The 21,370-nt window shown below is 35.7% G+C and overlaps 1 protein-coding gene across 1 annotated transcript; it reads left to right on the top strand.

Annotated features, from left to right (window-relative positions):
* Positions 1-6,278: 6,278 nt before the first annotated feature.
* LOC133882727 (ATP phosphoribosyltransferase 2, chloroplastic) lies at positions 6,279-19,224 on the top strand. Its single transcript, XM_062321944.1, has 11 exons — positions 6,279-6,623; positions 6,721-6,780; positions 7,390-7,503; positions 8,101-8,166; positions 8,258-8,365; positions 8,496-8,579; positions 17,558-17,659; positions 17,796-17,909; positions 17,987-18,067; positions 18,237-18,356; positions 18,699-19,224. The coding sequence occupies exons 1-11, from the start codon at positions 6,405-6,407 to the stop codon at positions 18,792-18,794; spliced, it is 1,164 nt and encodes a 387-aa protein (XP_062177928.1). The 5' UTR covers positions 6,279-6,404; the 3' UTR covers positions 18,795-19,224.
* The last annotated feature ends 2,146 nt before the right edge of the window (positions 19,225-21,370 follow it).

Here is a 21,370-nt window from a genome sequence, read left to right as displayed (position 1 = left end):
TCCTGAGCTTTATCCGATTTTAACTTTTTTTTTTTCTCGTTTATTTTAGCGTAATATTTTTTTTTTTTGGTTGAAAAATATTTTCAAGTAAAAATACTTTATAGCATTTGGCTTATGCGAATAATATCAATTATAGTACAACAATTATCAATCAACATTTAAATAATACAAATCAGGCATTAAGTCATGCTGGAACTAGTTTTTCTAGTTATTTAAAAAAAAAGTTTAAAGATTTTCACATTGTGTACTTTTGTGCCGTGATTTACTATGCAAATCGATGTCATGCCGTATACGGTCTTAAAATGCCTAAATAAAAAATTCAACCACCTTGCCCATAATAAACCAGTGTAAAATAGACTCTTATAGAGGTCACATACTCAAGACTTACTCAAATAAGTATGCCCCGTAAGTAATTCTTATAACGCCCCCATAATTAGATAATTGTATTTACTTAACTGTGCGGGTTACTGGCAATTCTCTCAGTTTAATTAACTGGTAATTGACTAGAGGAATTGTCCTTAACTATATCAAAGTAAAAAATGGCATACAAAAACGAAAATCATGATCTGAGATTTTTAGTTCGGTATTCTCAACACATAATCATATACCATCAAACACACTCAGAGTTTCTAAACAAACATTTCTATCACAATCAAACTTTTATTACCCAAACTTGACATAAGAGTTATTCGCTTGGCATCTTCATCCGAGTGAATTTCTCTATATTGCACCCTTTTCGAAACCTGTTGTCCTGCACAACACCAATGTATTGTATAGTGAAAAAGAGAAATAACTTCGTAAGTCTACAACTTACTAAACAAATATTTACAAAATCGGCAATCCAATGAGCCTTTAGTAATAGTTTCATCATTTCATGTCTTTGGAATCTTAAATGTGGGTTTTCACAAATGATATGTATTACTCCCGTTATTACGCTCAGATAGAAAAGTAATTTATTTTGAATAAACGACAAGCATAATTATGGTAAACCCTTATCGGTAGAGTTGTCGTTGTCCCGAGGGACCTGTAATATAAAACCGGTGCCTCGCATATTATACGCTACCGTCCATCAATAACAGTCCGACCGAATCCAACCTCGGGTGGCTCACACCACTAATAACTTCCTTCTATAGTGGCTACTACTCAAGCGTGGTTGCACCGATCACAATAACTATTGAATCCAAGGCAAAACATCATTCCAAGTAACCTTCTGACCATAGGGCCAAGCACGTATAGTAAGCTCATGGCCATCCTACTGCATGTACCGGTGTACCATATCATACGATGCTGATATTGTTCATTTATTACATTGTAAAATAAATATTACCTGTTACGAAGTAGTAGGAAAACAATAGCTCATAACATATTATTATGAATAATAAAATGTGTTCAATCAGCTGACATATTGCATGTTAAAACGAGATCAATTTGTAGATATTTACTTATCTTAATCGCTCATCCTAAAGCTCAGATATCTTGCATTCCCGCTACTACGAAACATATTATAATATTAAACAAAATAATTTTTTTTTTTGACATGTCTACACATGAGGGGGAGGGGGGAGGGGGGATTCGAACTAGAGATCTCCGCTTCATGAGGCGTGATCTCCAACTGATTGAGCTACCCCTTGGAGACATTAAACAAAATAAACTAAGATTCCTAGCTCATGCACGTAGAAACCCTAAATACAACTTAAGAACTCTAATATATCATTAAGGCCCTAATTAACATTTTCTGGTCACTGTCAAACATTCGATATCAGGGTCGATCGTTCGATCATCACAAGGATCGAACATTTGGTCTAGTATAACGAACTTTCGAGAAGTACCAGAATGCATGAAAAACCTGAAACTCAAACTCAAACTATTTTCTTTTAGAAACATAACTTAAAATGGCTTAAATACAATATGTTAAAGCATGCCAACGTGAGATCTTATGAAAAATAAGTCTAAGCTCCTAGTTTTTCAGGAAAACATTCATTTTCAAGAGATATTAATTATAAACATGCCATGGTATGTTAAAGGTTCATTACAACACGTGGTTAGGTTACTAATAGCATGAAAAATAGTTTAAAGTTCAGTGTTTACCTCAAGGAAGCTGGATAACACCAATATCATATATTCTCTCTTACTCAAGAAATAAGGTAGCAAATATGCATAAGGGGTGTGAAGCATTTGAAGGACGTGGTGGTAGTTTATATAGATCAGTTTAGTGGGGACAAGGCCAAATGAGGTGGGTAGTATGTTAAAATTGCTTTTCAGGTAGGATCAGACGTTTGATGTATTGTTTTGAAAAATAAGAATGTGTCCGCATCGAACTTTCCAAAGATGTTTCGAACTTTCAATGTGTTGTTCTGAACACGCGCATAAGTGGTCCACATCGAACTTTTTGAAGATGCTTTGAACTTTCGATGTATTGTTCTTAACACGAGCATAAGTGGTCCATATCAAACGTTCCGAAGATGCTTCAATCTTTCGAGGGGGTCCATATCGAACTTTCTAAGGGCCCATCAAACATTCGATAATGGTTTATTTTAAACAAAATTATTATTATTATTATGTAATTTGATAGGGCAGTCTGTTTTCATTAATAGATTTATTGAGTTAACATTACTATGGAAATTCAAAATTATAGATACTTAAAAATTATGAATTTTGGGGGTATTACACTTCCACAGTTGTATGCCTGAAAATATAAGAGAGTGGCAAAAAATGATTTATGCATATGAAAAGCGTAAACCATTTTATGCATCATGAAGATTATTTTATTTGGTCAACTGAAAACATTTTCAAATTGACCAATATTTTACGCCGGGCCAAATATATATATATATATATATATATATATATATTAAAAAAAAGAAAAAGAAATAATTTTATGCCGAAGCAAGTGGGGGAGATGATAACTTTTTCAAGGAAACATAAAAATGTCAATCAATTTTATATTGGTTCTTGGTTTGGATACATCATTATCCAAGCACCTAATGAAACTTTGGTTTATATTTTCGGTTTGCATCTTCTCCAAATTTTGGTTGAAAGTATAAACTTAATTAATCAAAATATAATTTGGGAATTAAATTACAAAATCTACCTTCAATTAACATACTAGATTGATGTTTCTTGGAAATAGCCAATGGCTTGATCATGGTTTTCTTTAATGCCCTTTGCTTCATCACAGCTACCTCCCACAATGTTGACACGGCAGTTTCACCAACCTTTGGATCCATGGGTTTGTTAGGACTGTCATGTAAGTACTGTGAGACAATTGAGGAATAAAAATGTAGTACAAAACACCTTTATCACACTTTTATCTCACTATGATAACATAGTAGGGTCTAATAGTTATTGGATCAACTATTGTTAAATAAATAATAATTCAATGGCTCCCAAACCTATGAAATTAGCATAATGAGATCAAAAAGTGAGATACATGTGGCAGGTATAACATTACTATTTCCTAATGGGAAATAGTAATGTTACTTATATACCACACCTTTATTCCATTTTGCTGATGTGATATTGTCAATTAGCCCTCGACTATTTTTTTAACAACAGTTGATTGACAATGTTACATTAGCAAATTCGGATAAACGTGGGGCAAAAGTGTGATTTATAGCATTTTCTTAATAAGCAATGTTATGCACATGACCTTTGTCCCACTATACTAACCTGATAAGGTACAGTAACCCTTGGATCACTCATTGTTAAAAATTAAATATCCAATGACTATTATACATTGCATGTTAGCATGAAAAATATAACTATGTGGTATATAACATTACTTTTTCCTAATTGTAGTGGTATTTGTAAATCACAATCCGAGGGAAAAAAATGGTAAAGTAGAAAACAACTAAAAAATAATTTTGTAAAAAGAAATGTTATACGCCACACATTCATACTTTTATTTTATTATGCTGATATAACTGGTTTAGCATCAATATGATCAACCTTTGTTAAAACAAAATAGACAATGACTACAAAATCTGTCAGGTCAGTATAGTATCATAAAAGTGAGATAAATGTTTTGTATAACATAATTATTTAAATAATGCCCCACAAAACAAGAGGGGAAAAAGAACCCATGTAAGAAAATTTCAATTCCTAGACAGATTTGGAAATTGACTTAGACTCCATTTGTTTTGGCGTAAAACGTTTTCAGCTGAAACTATTTTATGGTGTTTGGCTTTAAGGAAAATCGATAAATATTTGTTACATTTTCATATGATACGAGGAATTGCAAGGAAGAGAGTGAGATCAATGAGGAGGTATAGAGGAAGAGAGTGTGAGAGAATATAAGGGCTTGTTTACTAATGTGAAATTCTTTCTCGTCTTAAATTGAAAATTAAGACGATTGGATTTACACCAATAGAAACCATAAAATTTGATATAGGATTATTTTCAACTATTTTTTTTTTTTTTTTTTTTTTTAAATTGATGTTTAGGTCTAGTTTTCAATCCAACTCAACTTCTTCTTTTTTTTTTTTCTTCAACCCAACTCAAAAAAGAAAGAAAAAAGACAATAATTTTTCAAAAAATCAAGGGGTGCCATGACCACCCCTAAAGCTTTTGGGGTGAGATTGAGATTCAGTGCAATTACTTGTCCGTATTGTTTGCAAATTGAGCAGAGATTTGTGAGAGAGACATTATGGGGTTCACATAGTGGTGAAAATGCGGTTATCAACTTATCACCTTTAGGCATCAGCATTCGTGTCACATCCGCATCCACATTATGTGATTACCATCTGCATCTGCATGGTTATCAACCGATATCTGCATACAAGGTACTTGGCATTTTTTATTATTATTTAAACCCATATGCAAGATTAAATAATATGGGTTATTACTATATGCAATGTTAAATAAATTAATATTTCACTTGTTACACAATTGATGATTATCAGCCATAGATGGTCATTATCTCATAGAGTAATGAGAATTTGGATAACCCAAATAAAATAAAAAAAATAAATTTAGTGAGGTATAACTTTTAGATAATATTGAAAAAAACATAACATAACCTAAAGGTCATAAACTTACAAAATTCAAAATGATATCGCTTTATTGAATTTAAGTAAATATATATTATATATAAAGGGAATGTGGATACGGTTATTAACCGCAACCACAAACCCTAAAACCGTTACTCACATCAGCATATGCGGTATGCGAATAGCGAATAATTGATACAAGTGGATATTATCCGCAAGTATTTTCACCCCTAAGTTTACCTGCCCAAGCAAGAATTCGGGCCTCATAAGAGATTTTCTCATAATAGCCTGCCTAGAAGTGTGAGAGAACAACGAAAAATAGTTTACACAGATGAAAAGTGTAAACCAAACCAGATTACGTCTCGTGAAAGTTGATTTCTTTAGTCAGTTAAAAATATTTTCAAATCAACGAATATTTTACACCGCATAAAAACTCAAAACATAGAAAAATATTTTTTCCCGTGAATATTTTAAGTGAAAACAAACTGCCTTAAACATGTTTGAATTTATTATGAATGAATATCATTTATGATTTGACGAATTTGTGGTTAAAAATATAAGATCTGGCTTGCATGCGATAGTGAAAACTACAGCATGCCCACTTAATAATAAAAATGTATTAAACCTTAAAAATTATTAAAAAGCAAAAAATATTAAAAACTACAAAAAGAAAAAAAAAAGGAGTGACTAACCACCCCATATTAAAGCATGCGGTAGTGAAAACTACAGCTTGCTGCATGCCCTCTTAATAATAAAAAATTTATTAAAACTTAAAAATTATTAAAAGGCAAAAAATATTAAAAACTAAAAAGAAAAAGAAAAAAAAGGTTGCCAGTCACCTCATATTAATTTTTTTTTGGCTTTTTAATAATTATTATTATTTTCTTTTATAATTTTTAAGTTTTAATAATTTTTTTATTATTTAGTTTTTAAAACATCATTTTTTTAAGTGAAAAACAGTACGGTTTAGTCGTATTCAACTACAGTGCAAGGCAGATCTGAAAGTGATGTGTTATTTTTACATCATATTATCCTATATCAACTCTGTACTAAGATACATTGGGTATGAGACCTACATATATAAGACTCACATGTATGTGTCCGCCATTTTATATGTCTTAGATGTAGAGTTAATGTTGAATAACGTGATGTAAAAAAATTATTTCGATTCCAAATTGAATATATGGCAATGGCGCTGAATGACGTGGCTTCTTTTAAGGGATCAGGTTGAATTATTGAAATGACGTGGCACAGTTGGACCACCGGACAAGGATGACTACACTCAACGGGATCTGAGCAACGCAGCAGAGCATATACCTAAGCCCTTGATTTGTTTCCAAATTGTAAAGCGGCGGCGTTTTTTTGGCTTCTCTCTTTCACTCACGCACAGACAGTGACTCGGGACAGTGAGCAACCATGTCCGTTTGGATGCTCTCAGCTCCAATGCCCTCTCTTCCCGTCTTCTCTTCTACGCACATTTCAGCGAAGCGTACCATTTGGTGCTGCGTCTCTCAGTCCCAGGTGGCGGTGGTGAATGGGCGGGTGGACGACAGCAGGGTCTTGGAGAGGAGCGAGATCCGTATCGGGCTCCCCAGCAAAGGCCGAATGGCCGCCGACACGCTGGATCTCCTCAAGGTATTAGTTCTTCTTTTCCGAATCCTCTGTTTGGTTCCCGAGAAAATGCCGGAAGATGAGCTCTAACCTTTTGCCTTTTTTGTGATGAATATTTTAGGATTGTCAGTTGTCTGTCAAGCAGGTCAATCCTCGACAATATGTTGCAGAAATTCCTCAGGTGCGGCATTCTCCTAATTGTGGATAAATTGAATTGTCTTTGCTATTTCATCTAGCTGTTAGAGGAAAAAGCTTGTAGAAAGGATCTTAAATCAATTTAGTGCATGTTGTGCTATTGCTTTGCTAAAAGAAAACTGTGTTCATGCGTGATTACATTGTGGAAACAATCTAGTTAATTTTGGATGGTTAGTCCTAATCACTGTAGGTTTTCTATGGATTGTTTGTAATGGGTCTGATAGGTCGGTTACAAGTTGCTAGAAGTAGTTGTTGTAACTCGTATATAAAAAGAGCTCAAGAATGATGCACGAAATAATCCAAAAAATAAACAAATTTCCTTTTTCTCTAATTCTTCTTCTTCTTGGAGAGTGACTTCTCGAAACATTCAACCCTATCTTCTACTACATACATTCATTCGTTCCACTTCCATTTAATTCTTCATCTTCCTTCCAATTCATTACAATTTCCATTAATTTACACTGGATGTAAATTGTAAGTGTAATGAGTTGGTTTCATTGTTTCTTTCGTTTGTTTTAATATATCACGCTTTAAATAGTTACTCGTAAATGCATGTTTCTGTAGCCAAATGCTTATATGTCAATGTCTTTTGCAGCTCTCCAATGCTGAAGTTTGGTTTCAGCGGCCAAAAGACATTGTACGGAAATTGTTATCTGGGGATCTAGATCTTGGTATTGTGGGGTTGGATACAGTCGGTGAATATGGTCAGGTAAGCATTAAGGTATCTGGAGTATTTTGTGTAGCAGGATGTCTCATTGATATTTTAGTACCTAATTATTTGGGTCCTATGGCTAGAGAAAATATTTTGGTCTATAATTCGTAAAGTAAAAACCTTATTGCCTTCCCCTCTCTGCCATTTTGGTCTATAATACTTTGGTCTATATTTCGTGTAGCAGGAATATTTAGAAAGAGCAGGGTTTTATCTCTTTTAAACACACACAGATGCACCCACTGAAAATTGACAGAGTGCTTCCAAAACGTCAAAACAAACTTGTGCATGTAGATTACACCTTGGAATATTGGTAGTGCGTCCAAGGTTCTCCGTATGGTGATAGCGAGGGCTAAAGGTGTATAAATGCAATGGATCCCACAGTTTGCTGGTTGACTGTTCAGCCTGATTCATGCTAATGGATTATAAGTAGAGGGTCCCATACTTTTATCGAAGGGGGAATTGCAATTAGCATATCATATATACTTTGGGTTATGGAGTCATTGTGGAATTAACTCTCAATTGTGTATTTTTTTTGTATCAAGAATTGGTATAAGGAAATGCATTACCATTAGGCTTATTTGTTACTTCTGTCAGGATAATGAAGATCTTATTCTTGTTCATGATGCTCTTGAGTATGGTGACTGCCGTTTATCCCTTGCAGTAAGTCATTCTTGCAAGTAGTCAACCGAAGCATGCTGCTCATCTCATAAAGTTTTCTGTTAATACCTTTGTATATCCTTTGTTCTTTTAGATTCCCAAATATGGGATTTTTGAGAACATAAATTCTCTAAAAGAGCTAGCACAAATGCCTCAGTGGACTTATGAGAAGCCTCTCCGAGTCGCTACTGGATTCAGCTATGTAAGTTCTGTGTTTCATTTTGTTACATTATATCATTGTTTGCTTATTATTTTTGGAGACATTTTCTTCTGTAAGCTTCTAGGCAGATGGTTCTTTATTGATTTTGGTTTTGATTTCTTCTTCTGCACAGCTAGGTCCTAAATTTATGAAAGAAAATGGACTAAAGCACGTGACTTTTTCAACTGCTGATGGAGCACTAGAGGCAGCTCCTGCTGTAAGTTTTTTTTTGCTGTATAATTAGGAGATTTTCATTCTGCTTTTTGTTCTCTCTCTTTCCTCATTTTATAAGCAATTGTTGTCTGCTTTGTTAGATAGTTTTAGTCCCTTAAATATCAGCAACGGAATGTTATTCTCAGGGAAGTGATGAATTTCTGCTGATTCAGAATATTGATGCTGCTGCTAGTCAATTTAGTAGTTATTGGCATATTCTTAATATATATATATATATATATTTGTCCCTTTTAAACTAGGTTATATATTTTATATATCTACTTATTTTTCTTCTCTAATATTTTGCGAGTATAGTGCTTATTAAAAAATTACAGAGGAGCGCAACCCTAGTACATAAGAAGTATACAAAAGTGCTTCTAAAAAGAGGAAACAAAAGAGTATGAAATTAAAAACTTTGCAAAAGTAACACGACTCGAGCTGTGATGAGCCGAAACCCATACAAATAAAGTATTAAGCACGTTTCGACGCAACTCCAACATCAGTGTTCTACATCTTTAAAGTGCAGAGCATTCCTCTCACGCCAAAGACCCCACATGATACATAAACGAACCTGCTTCCAAATTTGCTTTACTTGACCACGACCCAACGAATTGCCTTAGCTACTCAACAAATCCAGCACTCGTCGCGGTATAACCATTCCACCCCAAACAAAATATAAAAAAAGCTCAATATATCTTGTGCAACATCATATTGAAGTAAGAGGTGGTCAATGGATTTCCCACTTTTCATGCACATACAGCACCACTCAACCACCACTATATTATGCTTACGCAGATTGTCATGCGTCAAGATCTTTCCTAAGGCTGCTATTCACACAAAAAATGACACCTACGACGGAGTCTTAACACGCCAAATATTCTTCCAAGGAAATGAGGAAACCTCTTGACCAAGGCTTTATATAATAATGTAACTTCAAAATGCCCCCTCTTAGAGAGACTCCAAACTAACCTGTCAACCCCTCCATGCTGAATCCGATGAGAATACAACCGCTCATAAAAGGAAAGGACCATCTCCACCTCCCAATCCTGTGCAAGGCGTGTAAAGACAACATTCCAGTGTGCAACTCCATCTAGCACAAACAAATTATCTACCGACCAGACATCTTTAAATCGAGCAATACTGAACAAAGCTGGATAACAAAGCTTCAACAGACTATCTCCACACCAAAGATAATGCCAAAACCATACATTATACCCATCCTCCACCTCCAAGTGCACAAACTTATAAAAAGTATCCCACCCCCTTCTAATATATTTCTAGACACTCACACCATAAGACCCCACAACCTTTGATGAACACCATCCACCCCTCAAACTCCCATACTTAACTTCAATCACCGATCTCTATAAAGACTACCGCTCCAAAGCAAACCTCCACATCCACTTCCCCAATAAAGCTCGATTAAATTGAATCAAAGTACAAATTGTGTGTGAGTTTACTAAATGAAATTTCACCTCATCCCCAATGCTACTCCATAAGAAATTCCGTTGTAGTCTCTCAAGTCTCAAAGCCATGATCATAGGAATGGGGAACAATGACAAATAATACGTAGGAATGTTGGAGAGAGTATTTTTAATCAGAATAAACCGATTACCCTTAGACAAATATAATTTCTTCCAACCAGCTAACCGATGTTCCACTTTCTCAATGACTCTATTCCAAATAGAAGTAGCTTTCAAAGACGCTCCCAACGACAAACCCAAATAAGTCATCGGTAGAGACGCAACTCGACTCCCAAGGATGTGAGCCAAATTATCAACATCTTCCACCTCGCCTATGGGAACAAGTTTTGATTTTCCTAAATTGATCCTCAACCTTGATGCGACCTCAAAGCATAAGAAAATACCCCGCAAATTTCGAACATGTTCTGCTTGCGCACCACAAAAAATTAAAGTGTCATCTGCAAACAACATATGATTCACCACCAATTCTTCATTATCCTTGGATCCCATGGAAAAACTTGTCAATAATCCCTGGTTCATCGTTGCATTCAACATTTGGCTTAACGCCTCCATAACCACCACAAACAACAAAGGAGAAAGTGGATCCCTTTGCCTTAGTCCACGAGAACTTAAAAAACCTGACGGAGTTCCATTCACCAAGATGGAAAATCTTACCGTAGATATACAAAATTCTATCCAATCCCTCCGCTTCTCCCCAAAACCACTCCGCTGAAGCAAGTAAAGCAAGAAATCCCAATTAATATGATCATAAGCTTTCTCCAAATCCAATTTGCACAATAATCCAGACTCCCCCGACCTAATTTGACTATCCAAACATTCAGTAGCTATGAGAATCGAATTCAAAATTTGCTGACCTCCAATGAAAGCATTATGAGAATTGGAAATAATTTTGCCCAATACTGAATTGAACCTGTTAACAAGTACCTTAAAATGAGTTTATAGACCCCTCCCACCAGACTAATTGGCCTGAAATCCTTTACATCCATATCTTTTGTCTTCTTTGGAATCAAAGCAACAAATGTTGTAGTAAAACTCTTCTCAAACTAGCGTCGACTATGGAATTCTAAAAACACTGCCATAATATCTTGTTTCAAAACATCCCAACACTTATGAAAAAAAGCCATTGTGAACCCATCCGGTCCCGACGCCTTATCACCATTCAAGTTTTGCACCACCTCCCATACCTCTTGCTCCTCAAACTCTCGTTCTAACCAAGTACCCTCCTCCGCATTAATGGATGAAAAAGAAAGCCCATCCACCCTAGGCGTCCAAGTACTCTGCTCGGTGTACAGTTTATTATAATAGTGTATCATATGCTCCTTTATCTCCAAGGAATTATTAGACATAGCCCCATTTATACTCATGTGGAATCTTCCACACGATTGTATCTACGATGCGAATTGGCTACCCTATGAAAGAATTTCATGTTATTGTCCCCCTCCTTTAGCTACAAAGCATATGTTAAGAGTCCAATAAGGAATAATCTCCAATAAGGAGTTTGATTCCGATTCTTTTTAGTCTAGAGTTAATAAGTCAGTCTTAATCCTAATCAATCAGTTAGATAGTCTAAGAGTCATATTTTGATTAGTAGTTATCTTTGTAACCGACCAGTATTGCTCCTCTATTTAAGAGAGATTATTAATGAAGAAGTATGCATGTTGAATATTATTAAGTATAGTATAGTTCTCTGTATTTGGGAATTCCTGGCTCACTCGAAACAGCTAATTCCGCATTTTGAAGATATTGTTTGCTTAACATGTTATATATTTGGATAGCGTCTCATTGCAGATTTTTTAAATTTATTTTCTGTTCATTCCTATTTTGAGTACTCTTGTATACTTCTTGTTTATTAGGGTTGCACCCCTATGCGCTTTATTAATGAATTGACATCACTTATCACAAAAAAAATTATCTTTTTTTTTTTTTTTCCTCCCGTTGATTAGAAATATGATTTTCTATGAAAGACGATAAGAAATGCAAGTATAAAGAAGGTATTGTTAGTTTCAGGGACACGAGGGTTGTCCTGGTCGCAAAAAGGCTTAGAAAGAATTTGAGACAGAGTGAAGAAGAAATGGACAGAAACACAAGCAAAATAGAAATAGAAGTAAAATGCGAGGCACTGAAAACATAACTAAGTGACTGCATATTCTTGGCATCTTTTCTTCTCTTATTAAGGGAAAAAAGAAAAAAGAAAAGTTGTAAGACTCCTTGAACTAATTCAGTTTCATGGTGAAAAAATCGAGATCCAACCCCACTCCAAGCACAAACAAAGCAATAATGCAGCAAATATAGCAAGTAAAATTATGCAGCAGTTGAAACAATCACAAACCACGGAATTTAAACAACCACACAATCAACACAAGGATGGATTTGTTGACGAAGGAGAAACCCTTTGAGTACCTCAAAGGTAAAACCACTCCGGGACAGCTAAACCCAGGAAATCAGTCACTAAAGAAGATTCAAAGTATGTGCATAGTAAACTTACAAACCCTTTGAAAAATACTAAGACAATCTGTACGCAGACAAACTCCTCGCTTGCCTTTGCCCATGGCAGCTCTAGAGCTCATCAATGACCAATCTTCTTTATATGGATTCCTTACCGACCTTGCCGGTATACTTCAAGTTGATTTGCATGAAGAACTTGTGGCTTGGACAATACCAAGTCCAAGAGAGATAGCAACGGAAGCTATAAACCAAAACTCTCTTGGCACACAACAAGAATGAAGCTAAGCAACAATTTTGAACTCTCTGAAGGCTTAGGCTTAGTCTCCAATTGTCCAAGACATCCTTATAGAGAGAAATGATGAAAAACCTTAGTGTTTGCATGCAAAAACCGTCTTAGCATTCTGTAGGAAAACGAGCGGCGCGAGGACGCTTTAATGTCATGTTTGTGCCTCTAGGATTCCTTCACAATTTCAACGTAAAACATAGTGGCGCTAGGACACCCAACTGACGGGCTATCTGATGGTGTTCTCGAGTAGGCTATTGGAAGTCACCTTTCACGAGTCACGTTAGGACGTCTAACTGATAGTTTTCTCGGGTAGGCTCCTGAAAGTCACTTGTCTCGAGCCACATCAAGACGTCTATCTGACGGTCCAGCTGAGGCCAGTTCAAAAACTTATTTAATCCATACTTTTCCATCAAAACACTTAGGTGTTTAAAAAGGTACAACCCTTGTTTTGATTACCGAAAGAGGCCAACGCTAAAACCTAACACATAGTACTTTCAAAATGCACAATTTATGTGTGCCATGTAAATGTCATACTTAAAAAGTTTAACTGCAAGTCATGGGTGTAGGATGGTTGGAGCTTCTTCCAACATAATATGATGCATCTGTAACTGAATTGTAATGTTGTGCTGGATATTATACTAATATTTGATAATAGCTACTATCTTATGAAAATATTTGAAATTATATAAGAATGGTTTACAAATTTCTTTCATGCTACAATGTAGAAGATGAGTGTTGTCTATTTTTTACTTTTCCGCTATCTACTATATTTTGTTTTTGTTTTTGTGTTTTTTTTTTTTAAATTTTTTTTTATAAGTAATCGAAATATCATTAAAAGTGAGAAGCGCTACTCAAGTACACATGAAGTATACCAGGAAAACTCCTAGCTAGAAGGAGAGAAAAGAAAAAAGAAAAAGGACTTAAGCTCCACCAATGTCTTCTCGCGGTCCTCAAAACTTCTATCATTTCTTTCCATTCAAAGACGCTACAAAGGAAAAGAATGCATCATTTTCCACACAGTAGCACTCTGAGTGCTACCACTAGTCCATCAAGTAAACAAGCCAACTGCATGTCTAGGCATCACCCAAGGCAGCCCAAAACGACTGAAAAAGTATTCCATAAGGTACAAGAAACCTCCCAATGGAGGGGAACATGGTCTATAGACTCTCCATTCCTCTTATACATACAACACCTATTTATCACAATGATATGCCACTTTGTAAGGTTGTACGTGGTAAGAATCTTCCCTAAGACCGTTGACCAAGCAAAAAAGCCACTATCAAAGGAACCTTAGTCTGCCAAATGCTCTTCCAAATAGAAAAGAGTGCCATCATTACAAGCAAAGACATTGTAAAGGAGCTAACAACGAACAACTCTCTTTTGGAGAGGGCCCGCTAAAGCTTGTCTTTACCTTCTCGTCTCACTCTAAATGAATACAACAAATTGAAGAACGAGGCAAAGACATCCACTTCCCAATCCTGAGCCGTTCTGGCAAAGCTTACGTTCCACTGATTGGAGCCACCAAAAAAAAGTGAGCAGTTACAGAAGCTTCCTTCACACAAGCAATACCATATAAATTTGGAATGGCTTCCTTTAGGGCCTTGTGTTCACACCACAGATCATTCCAGAATCTAATCTTGGTGCTATCTCCTACCTCAAACCTGGTATGACTTGAAAACTTTCTCCAATCCCTCCTGATATTCTTCAATACCCTTGCCCCATATGACCCAAGGGGCTCATTAGAACACCCATTCCACAAACGGCTAAATTTGGAGTTGATCACAACTCTCCACCAAGCCTCTCTTTCATGCACATAGTGCCAAAGCTATTTTCCTAAGAGACCATGATTGAACTTTAACAAGTTCTGAACCCGAACCCTCCCTCAGAGATCAAAGAATAGACCTTGGACCAGCTTACCAAGTGAAATTTGAACTCTTCACCTAGCCGGTCCCATAAGAAATCTCAATGAAGCTTTTCTATGTGGTTTGTAAGACCCGCAGGGAGATGGAAGAGGGACATGAAATACATAGACAGATCGGAGAGAATACTCTTTATAAGGGTAACCTTACCACCCTTAGACACATGTATTTCCAAATAGCCAACCAACGTTCTATCTTTTTAATAACATTGTCTCAAATAGACTTGGCCTTATAGAGGCCCTCAACAGAAGACCAAGATACTTCAAAGGTAAAAAAGAAACCTTGCAGCCCAGAATGCTAGCCAACCCGTCCACATTGTCAACATTACCCACAGGAACCTACTTCGACTTAGCCAGATTAATCTTCAAGCTGGAGACAACTTTGAAGCATAAAAATAAAGCACATACTACGTAGATAGGAAGGTGGTCAAGCTTAGCCCCGCAAAAAGAAGAAGAAGAAAGTATCATCCATAGACTACATATGTGAAATGTTAATCACACCCGAATGCCTAGACCCCACAGTAAAGCTCGAGAGAAATCCCCCATTAGCAGTTGTAGAAAGCATTCTACTTAAGGCCTCTAGAACAGTAACAAAGAGAAAGGGTGACAAATGATCTCCCTGTCTTAAAATGGAAAAGCGCACCGAAAAATTACAATGCATTATTCAAGAGCGCCATTTCTCCCCGAAACCACTCCTCCTCAACAAGTAAAGTAAGAAATCCCAATTAACATGATCATAAGGCTTCTCAATATCTAGTTTGCAAAGCACCCCTAGCTCACAAAATCTGCTTCTACTATCTAGGCATTCGTCTACAATGAGAATAGGATCAAGGATTTGCCTACCTTGAACACAAGCATTCTGGGGCTTCAAAATAATCTTCTCCACAACCTTTCTCAACCTATTGGCAATGACTTTGGCAATAGTCCTATAAACTCCACTCACAAGACTAATAAGCCGGAAGTCCTTAAGAGCAATAGCCCCGAATTTCTTCAGAATGAGAGCAATGAAGGTGGCAATAAGACTTTTTTCAAACTTACTACTTGCATGAAAATCATGGAGAACCCCCATAATGTATGCCTTGATCACATCCCAACTAGCTTGAAAAAAATCCATAAAAAAACCATCAGGCCTAGGCACCTTATCACTAATTCATACCTTTCACCACCTCAAGAATCTCACTCTCCTTAAACGAACTCTCTAACGTTGAGCATGTATATCTTGTATATTTTGTGGTATATGCTTCTCCTTGTATATCTTCCCTTAAAAAAAAAAATGTTTAAACATTTATGGCAAGCATTGATCGTAGGTAGTCCAATTTGTTACAATATTATTGATCGACGTGTTTAATTGGAGGCCTCTATAAAGTGTTTTTTTAGCGACTTTCCAACTTATTTCACTTGGTGAGTAATAGAACACAATAACCCTTGCTGTATAATATATTCACCGTGCTCATCTCATTGAGCTTTGATTGATATATATAGCATTTACAATCTATAAGATTAACTACAACTTTACCTCTTCTATGTCTTCATATTGAAGTATAACTCTTCCTCATCTATACATTGAGTTTGAGTTAGATTACAATGTCTTCCTATCTCTATCTCTTCATGCTCTTATCCCTTATCTCTTTATCACTAGACTCATGTATAGGACAAGAAGTGTCTTGAGTGATTGAGTCCTTTGATGATAAGTCATGTGCGTTAATAGTGAGATTAAACATGAAAAGAAATTGAGTGATTATAGAAGAAATCAATTCTCGCTGGTCCCACCAAAATCTTTGCCTCATGCCTATCATGGAGAAAAGTGAAATTAGTAATGCAAAATTGAGCTGGCAAGTCACAAGTAAATGTATATAGAGTTCAACTTTCCCCATTATTCATCTTCCTTTAAATCCTCTCCCCTTCTAATACATAGACAAAGGGAAACGATCACCCGCCGTCTACTTTATCCTCATTCCTTTCTCCTTTGTTGTTTTTGGGTCAAGACCAACCTCAGTGGTATTCCTCACTAAATTCTTGATAAATTGGTCCAAAACTAAAAAACTTGAATGCTTCAACAAGCTATGGACAAGAAATGACATGCACTCTCATATGTTTTTCAGTTTATTTTTGGTCCATCTACTATCATGTTCTAGTATTTTCGTACTTGGATTAAGCACTTACGGTATTCTTATTGGTCAGAATTGTCGTGGCATAGAGGTAGGCAATGGCTTTGAGAGGAAGTTTTGGTTCTGGTTTTTTGGTTCTTATTGCAAATCAATTAAAAAGTTGGAATAAACAATGTTCAGTTACATTGGGCTCGTTTGGCAATGCCTTTAGCGTTGCCTTTTGCTTTTTAGAAAAAAAAGTAAAAGTATTAACAAACAACTCAAAACACAAAAATCTCAAAACTACTTTGACCTTTATGTCACATTACAACTAAAAAGCAAAAAAAAAAAAAAATAAAGCTTTTAAAAAGCATTGTCAGACAAACCCATTATCTTCCTAACACTCTTACTTTAAGATTTTCATGTTTTGGATAATGCTGTCACTTGTTGTAAAAGAAAAATATGTTTTGGATAATGATCTTATTGAGTGTAGCTATCTAGGTAATACATACATGCTATAAGGCAAAGTGTGTTTGTTTCTAATTTTTCTTATTTCTTAGAATTATGTTCTTCTTTCTCTATGATTTAGGGGTTCTTTGTATACTCACTATGTACTAGGTTTGTGTTCCTCTGCTCTTTGATTGAATACACATTACTTATCAAATAAATAAATACATTCTATAACCACATTTTTTTTTGATAAGTCATATGCTATAACCACATGATGTTTATGTAGACTATTTGTCTTTTCTGTTAATTTAGATGGGGATAGCTGATGCTATTTTGGACCTTGTGAGTAGTGGAACAACACTGAGAGAAAACAATTTGAAAGAAATAGAAGGCGGAGTATTGTTGGAAAGCCAGGTAAGCTATCTTGGGCTGTGGATGACCTTTCCAAGCATGTTATAGTTTCCAGAATGCTATTAAGAGTCTTAAGGCAGCTGGTTTTACATTGTCTTTGTCAAATCTTGTCTTACCTAAAGGTTCAAATATCCTTCAGGCTGCTCTTGTTGCAAGCAGGAAATCATTGACCGAGCGGAAAGGCACATTGGACATGACACATGAGATTCTTGAGAGATTGGAGGCACATTTGAGGGCCATTGATCAATTCACGGTATGTCATGTTTCTTAAGCTGGGTTGGTTTTCTATTTATCTTCAGTTTTCTATTGTTTACATACTTCCATTGGCAGGTAACTGCAAACATGAGGGGAAGTAGTGCGGAGGAAGTGGCTGAGAGAATACTGAGTCAGCCATCATTATCTGGACTGCAGGTGTGATTTGGGATGAAATCACTTTTCTTCCCCCAAGTAGCTTTCCCACTTTCAGTATTCACTATTTGTACCAGTGAAACATAAATCATGAAGAGATTGTTTTTCAGGGTTGTATACTAACCTTTTTGAATGTCAAGAGCTCCTCTAAATCCTTCGTTTACATGTACAGGGACCCACTATAAGTCCGGTATTTTGTAAAAGTGATGGGAGGGTAGCCAAAGATTACTACGCCATCGTCATATGTGTACCGAAAAAGGCACTCTACAAGTCTGTACAACAATTGAGAGCGGTGAGTCATTACTATATGTCTTTGTTGATAATTATTTGCAACGTGAAAGGTAAACTGGATTTCCCATCTCTTTTCCCAGTATCACATGACTGTTAGCTACGTTGGGTAGCACATATGCATGCGTGACACTGTTACTGGCATCAAAGCTCTTTCATAATTTACTTTCATGACACACGCCAGGCAGGCCAAATATATCAAAAAATAATTTACTTTCTATTTCGCTTGCCTCAACGTGTGTCATTCCCTTGGGGTTCTAGCTAGTTCCACCTTGAATTGATTGGTTGAGTTTCCCCAACCACATATCCACCTGTGAACTTAATTGCTTGGATATTGGTTATGCAGATTGGAGGAAGTGGAGTTCTCATTTCTCCTTTGACCTATATTTTTGATGAAGAGACTCCAAGATGGCGCGAGCTTCTCTCCAAACTTGGGCTTTAGTCCTGTGCCGTTGATGCCTTGTGCAGCTTGTTGTGGTTCTGACTTCTGTATTAGTATTGATGAAAAGTTGGACACAAAGGGTTTTCCTGGAAAAGAACCACACTCCTGCTTTTCCAAAATGCAATCTGTAGCTCAAAAATCACCTTTTGAATTTAGGCACCAAATGTCTGTAAATCACTTCTTAGTTTTAAAGCGGTATTTGACCTCAAAAAGTCTACCAAACGGCCCCTTAGAATATCAATAATCATCGTGATAATGCGATGTGTGGGTTTCTTTAGCATTGTAGGGGCTTTAACGATTTATATTTCAATTTTTATTTTTGTTTGAACTCTTTGTTTTTGCAATGGCATTCGAGATGGATGGAACACTGCCATAGAAGTGGAAAATTTTCAAGATTCTATTACTGAAACTGATGAGGATCTATTGGGTTTCCTAGTTTTGTAAATGCTATCAGTCTTCCCTATCATCTTTAGAGCCATTGCCATGCATGGTTACCTACTCTTTACCCTTTTTTTCAGAAATATACTTGTTTTTGTTATGACACTCGTTGAACATAAAAGAAAAAAATATTGACTATTTAATCACTTCAACAAATGAACATTTCAGTAAAGTTAAGAAAGCAAAATACAAATTTGACAATTTTGCATTACATGTTAAATTGGTGGATTTGAAGGTCGAACTCAAAATTTTTACCTGGGTTTTCATGAGACTCTTTTTTTAATCAATGTTGGATTTAGGATTTTTTTTTTTTTTTTTTTTTTTTAAAAAAAATTTATTTATTTTTTCTCAATAGGCGAGAATATAGTTAATTATATATTGGTTGATATTGTCTTTCACGAAAAAGGTTTTCATCTCGAATCAATAAATCATTACAAGTGTCATTGATAAGTTTTCATATTTTGGATGGGTTATATGCTCATCTCCTCATTAATCCATAATTCCATTAAAAATAATAAATTAAACCAATCTCAACACTTTTGGTAAAATATGAATTGATACTTTTTTTTTTTTTTTTTTTTGAAAAAAATGACAATTTAACATGAATTTTTTATTAGCTAATAAGGAATTGAGTGAACTTGGCAACACTTAAACTAATATGACATCTAAATATTAATTAGTTTTAATTAAAACTAAATAAATCATGAGAGAGACATCTTAAACCGCTGTAATATTCAATGTAAATGGACAAGTCAATAGATGTTAAATGTGCTAGCTTTTTTGTTAAACAATTAAAATGTCAAATAAATGGAACTCATGAATACATAGATGGAAGATCGCCTAATGTCTAAAAAACACTAACTAGTTTAAATAGCTCAATTTAGGCTTGTATAACTGCCCCACAACCGCTAACCGCTTATAACTGTATCTGAAGACGATTATAAAAAACCTAACCGCTAATCGCCTAAGACGGAGTGGTTAGCGGTTTTAGAGGTAGGGGTAGGCAGTTAATAACTGTTAATCGCCTACCCTTATATATAAATAATATAAATATTTATATTATATATTTAATAGTTTTATGTAAATTTTTCACAACACTAAAATATCAAAATAGGGTTTCATCATATTTTCCACAACTCATTCTGTTTACCACGCCATCACCATCCATTATCCAACTTCGTCTCTCTCTCTCTCTACTCTCCTCACTTTATTTTATGCAACCACGCCGCTACTGACCCTGCTTTAGGGATTCTGAGCCTGATTTTGGTTTATCTATAATGGGTGTTTATGGGTTTGTGGGTGAGAATTGACATGGACAACATAGAGTACGTTTCAGTCTCGAATTTGGACAAGGACGAGATCCACCATCTGCTACAGCACAAGATGAACAAAGTTTTGGTCAACCCATGACATAAACGGTTGCTGCAAGAAGCTAAATATCGCTTTTAATTCCAGCTTTTTGAAGGTTATGGGGCTAAAAAAAAACGGTTATCAACCACCAGTTATAAGGTTTTAATAACCGTTAACCGCCGGTTATAAAAATAATTGATAACCACCTAAGCGGAGCGGTTGCAGTTAGCTGTTAGAGCCAATAACTGCTAACCATAATCCCTTGTACAAGCCTAGCTCAATTTGTAAAAACAATTTGACAAAGACATGGCATTTCCAATTCGTAGAAGCTGCTATTTTTGTTTAGAAGATTGTTGAGACACTTATTATTATTATTATTATTATTATTATTATTATTATTATTGTCCAGATGACAGAAATTGGGTGGACAATTCTTTTAAGTCAAGGTCCAATAGAGAGGACATAAAGCCCAAAACTCATGCCACCTATTGTAGCTGGCAACCATCAGGACACTATAAGTCTGTAAAAAAAGACTTAAGCCCAAAATTTCACAAGACAATAAAGCCCACGTGAATGTAATTAGTAGTAATTATATTTAGTTAACATTTTTAGCCCAAAGTTGTAGTCCAATTTGAGTTTTCCCCTATCATTGAAAGAGATCATGCCACGTGGACTGCGAGAAAAAATAAATAAATCAACACTCAACATTTAGCCCCTTAAGCCACGTGTGATTTGGTAGCGGTCACGTTTGGCAAGTTAGTTGAGGGTAGGAGCGGAACCACCCCTAG

The sequence above is a fragment of the Alnus glutinosa genome, chromosome 11 (genome assembly GCF_958979055.1).
Source record: "Alnus glutinosa chromosome 11, dhAlnGlut1.1, whole genome shotgun sequence".
Taxonomy (NCBI): domain Eukaryota; kingdom Viridiplantae; phylum Streptophyta; class Magnoliopsida; order Fagales; family Betulaceae; genus Alnus; species Alnus glutinosa.
This window is presented reverse-complemented; position numbering and strand designations above follow the sequence as displayed.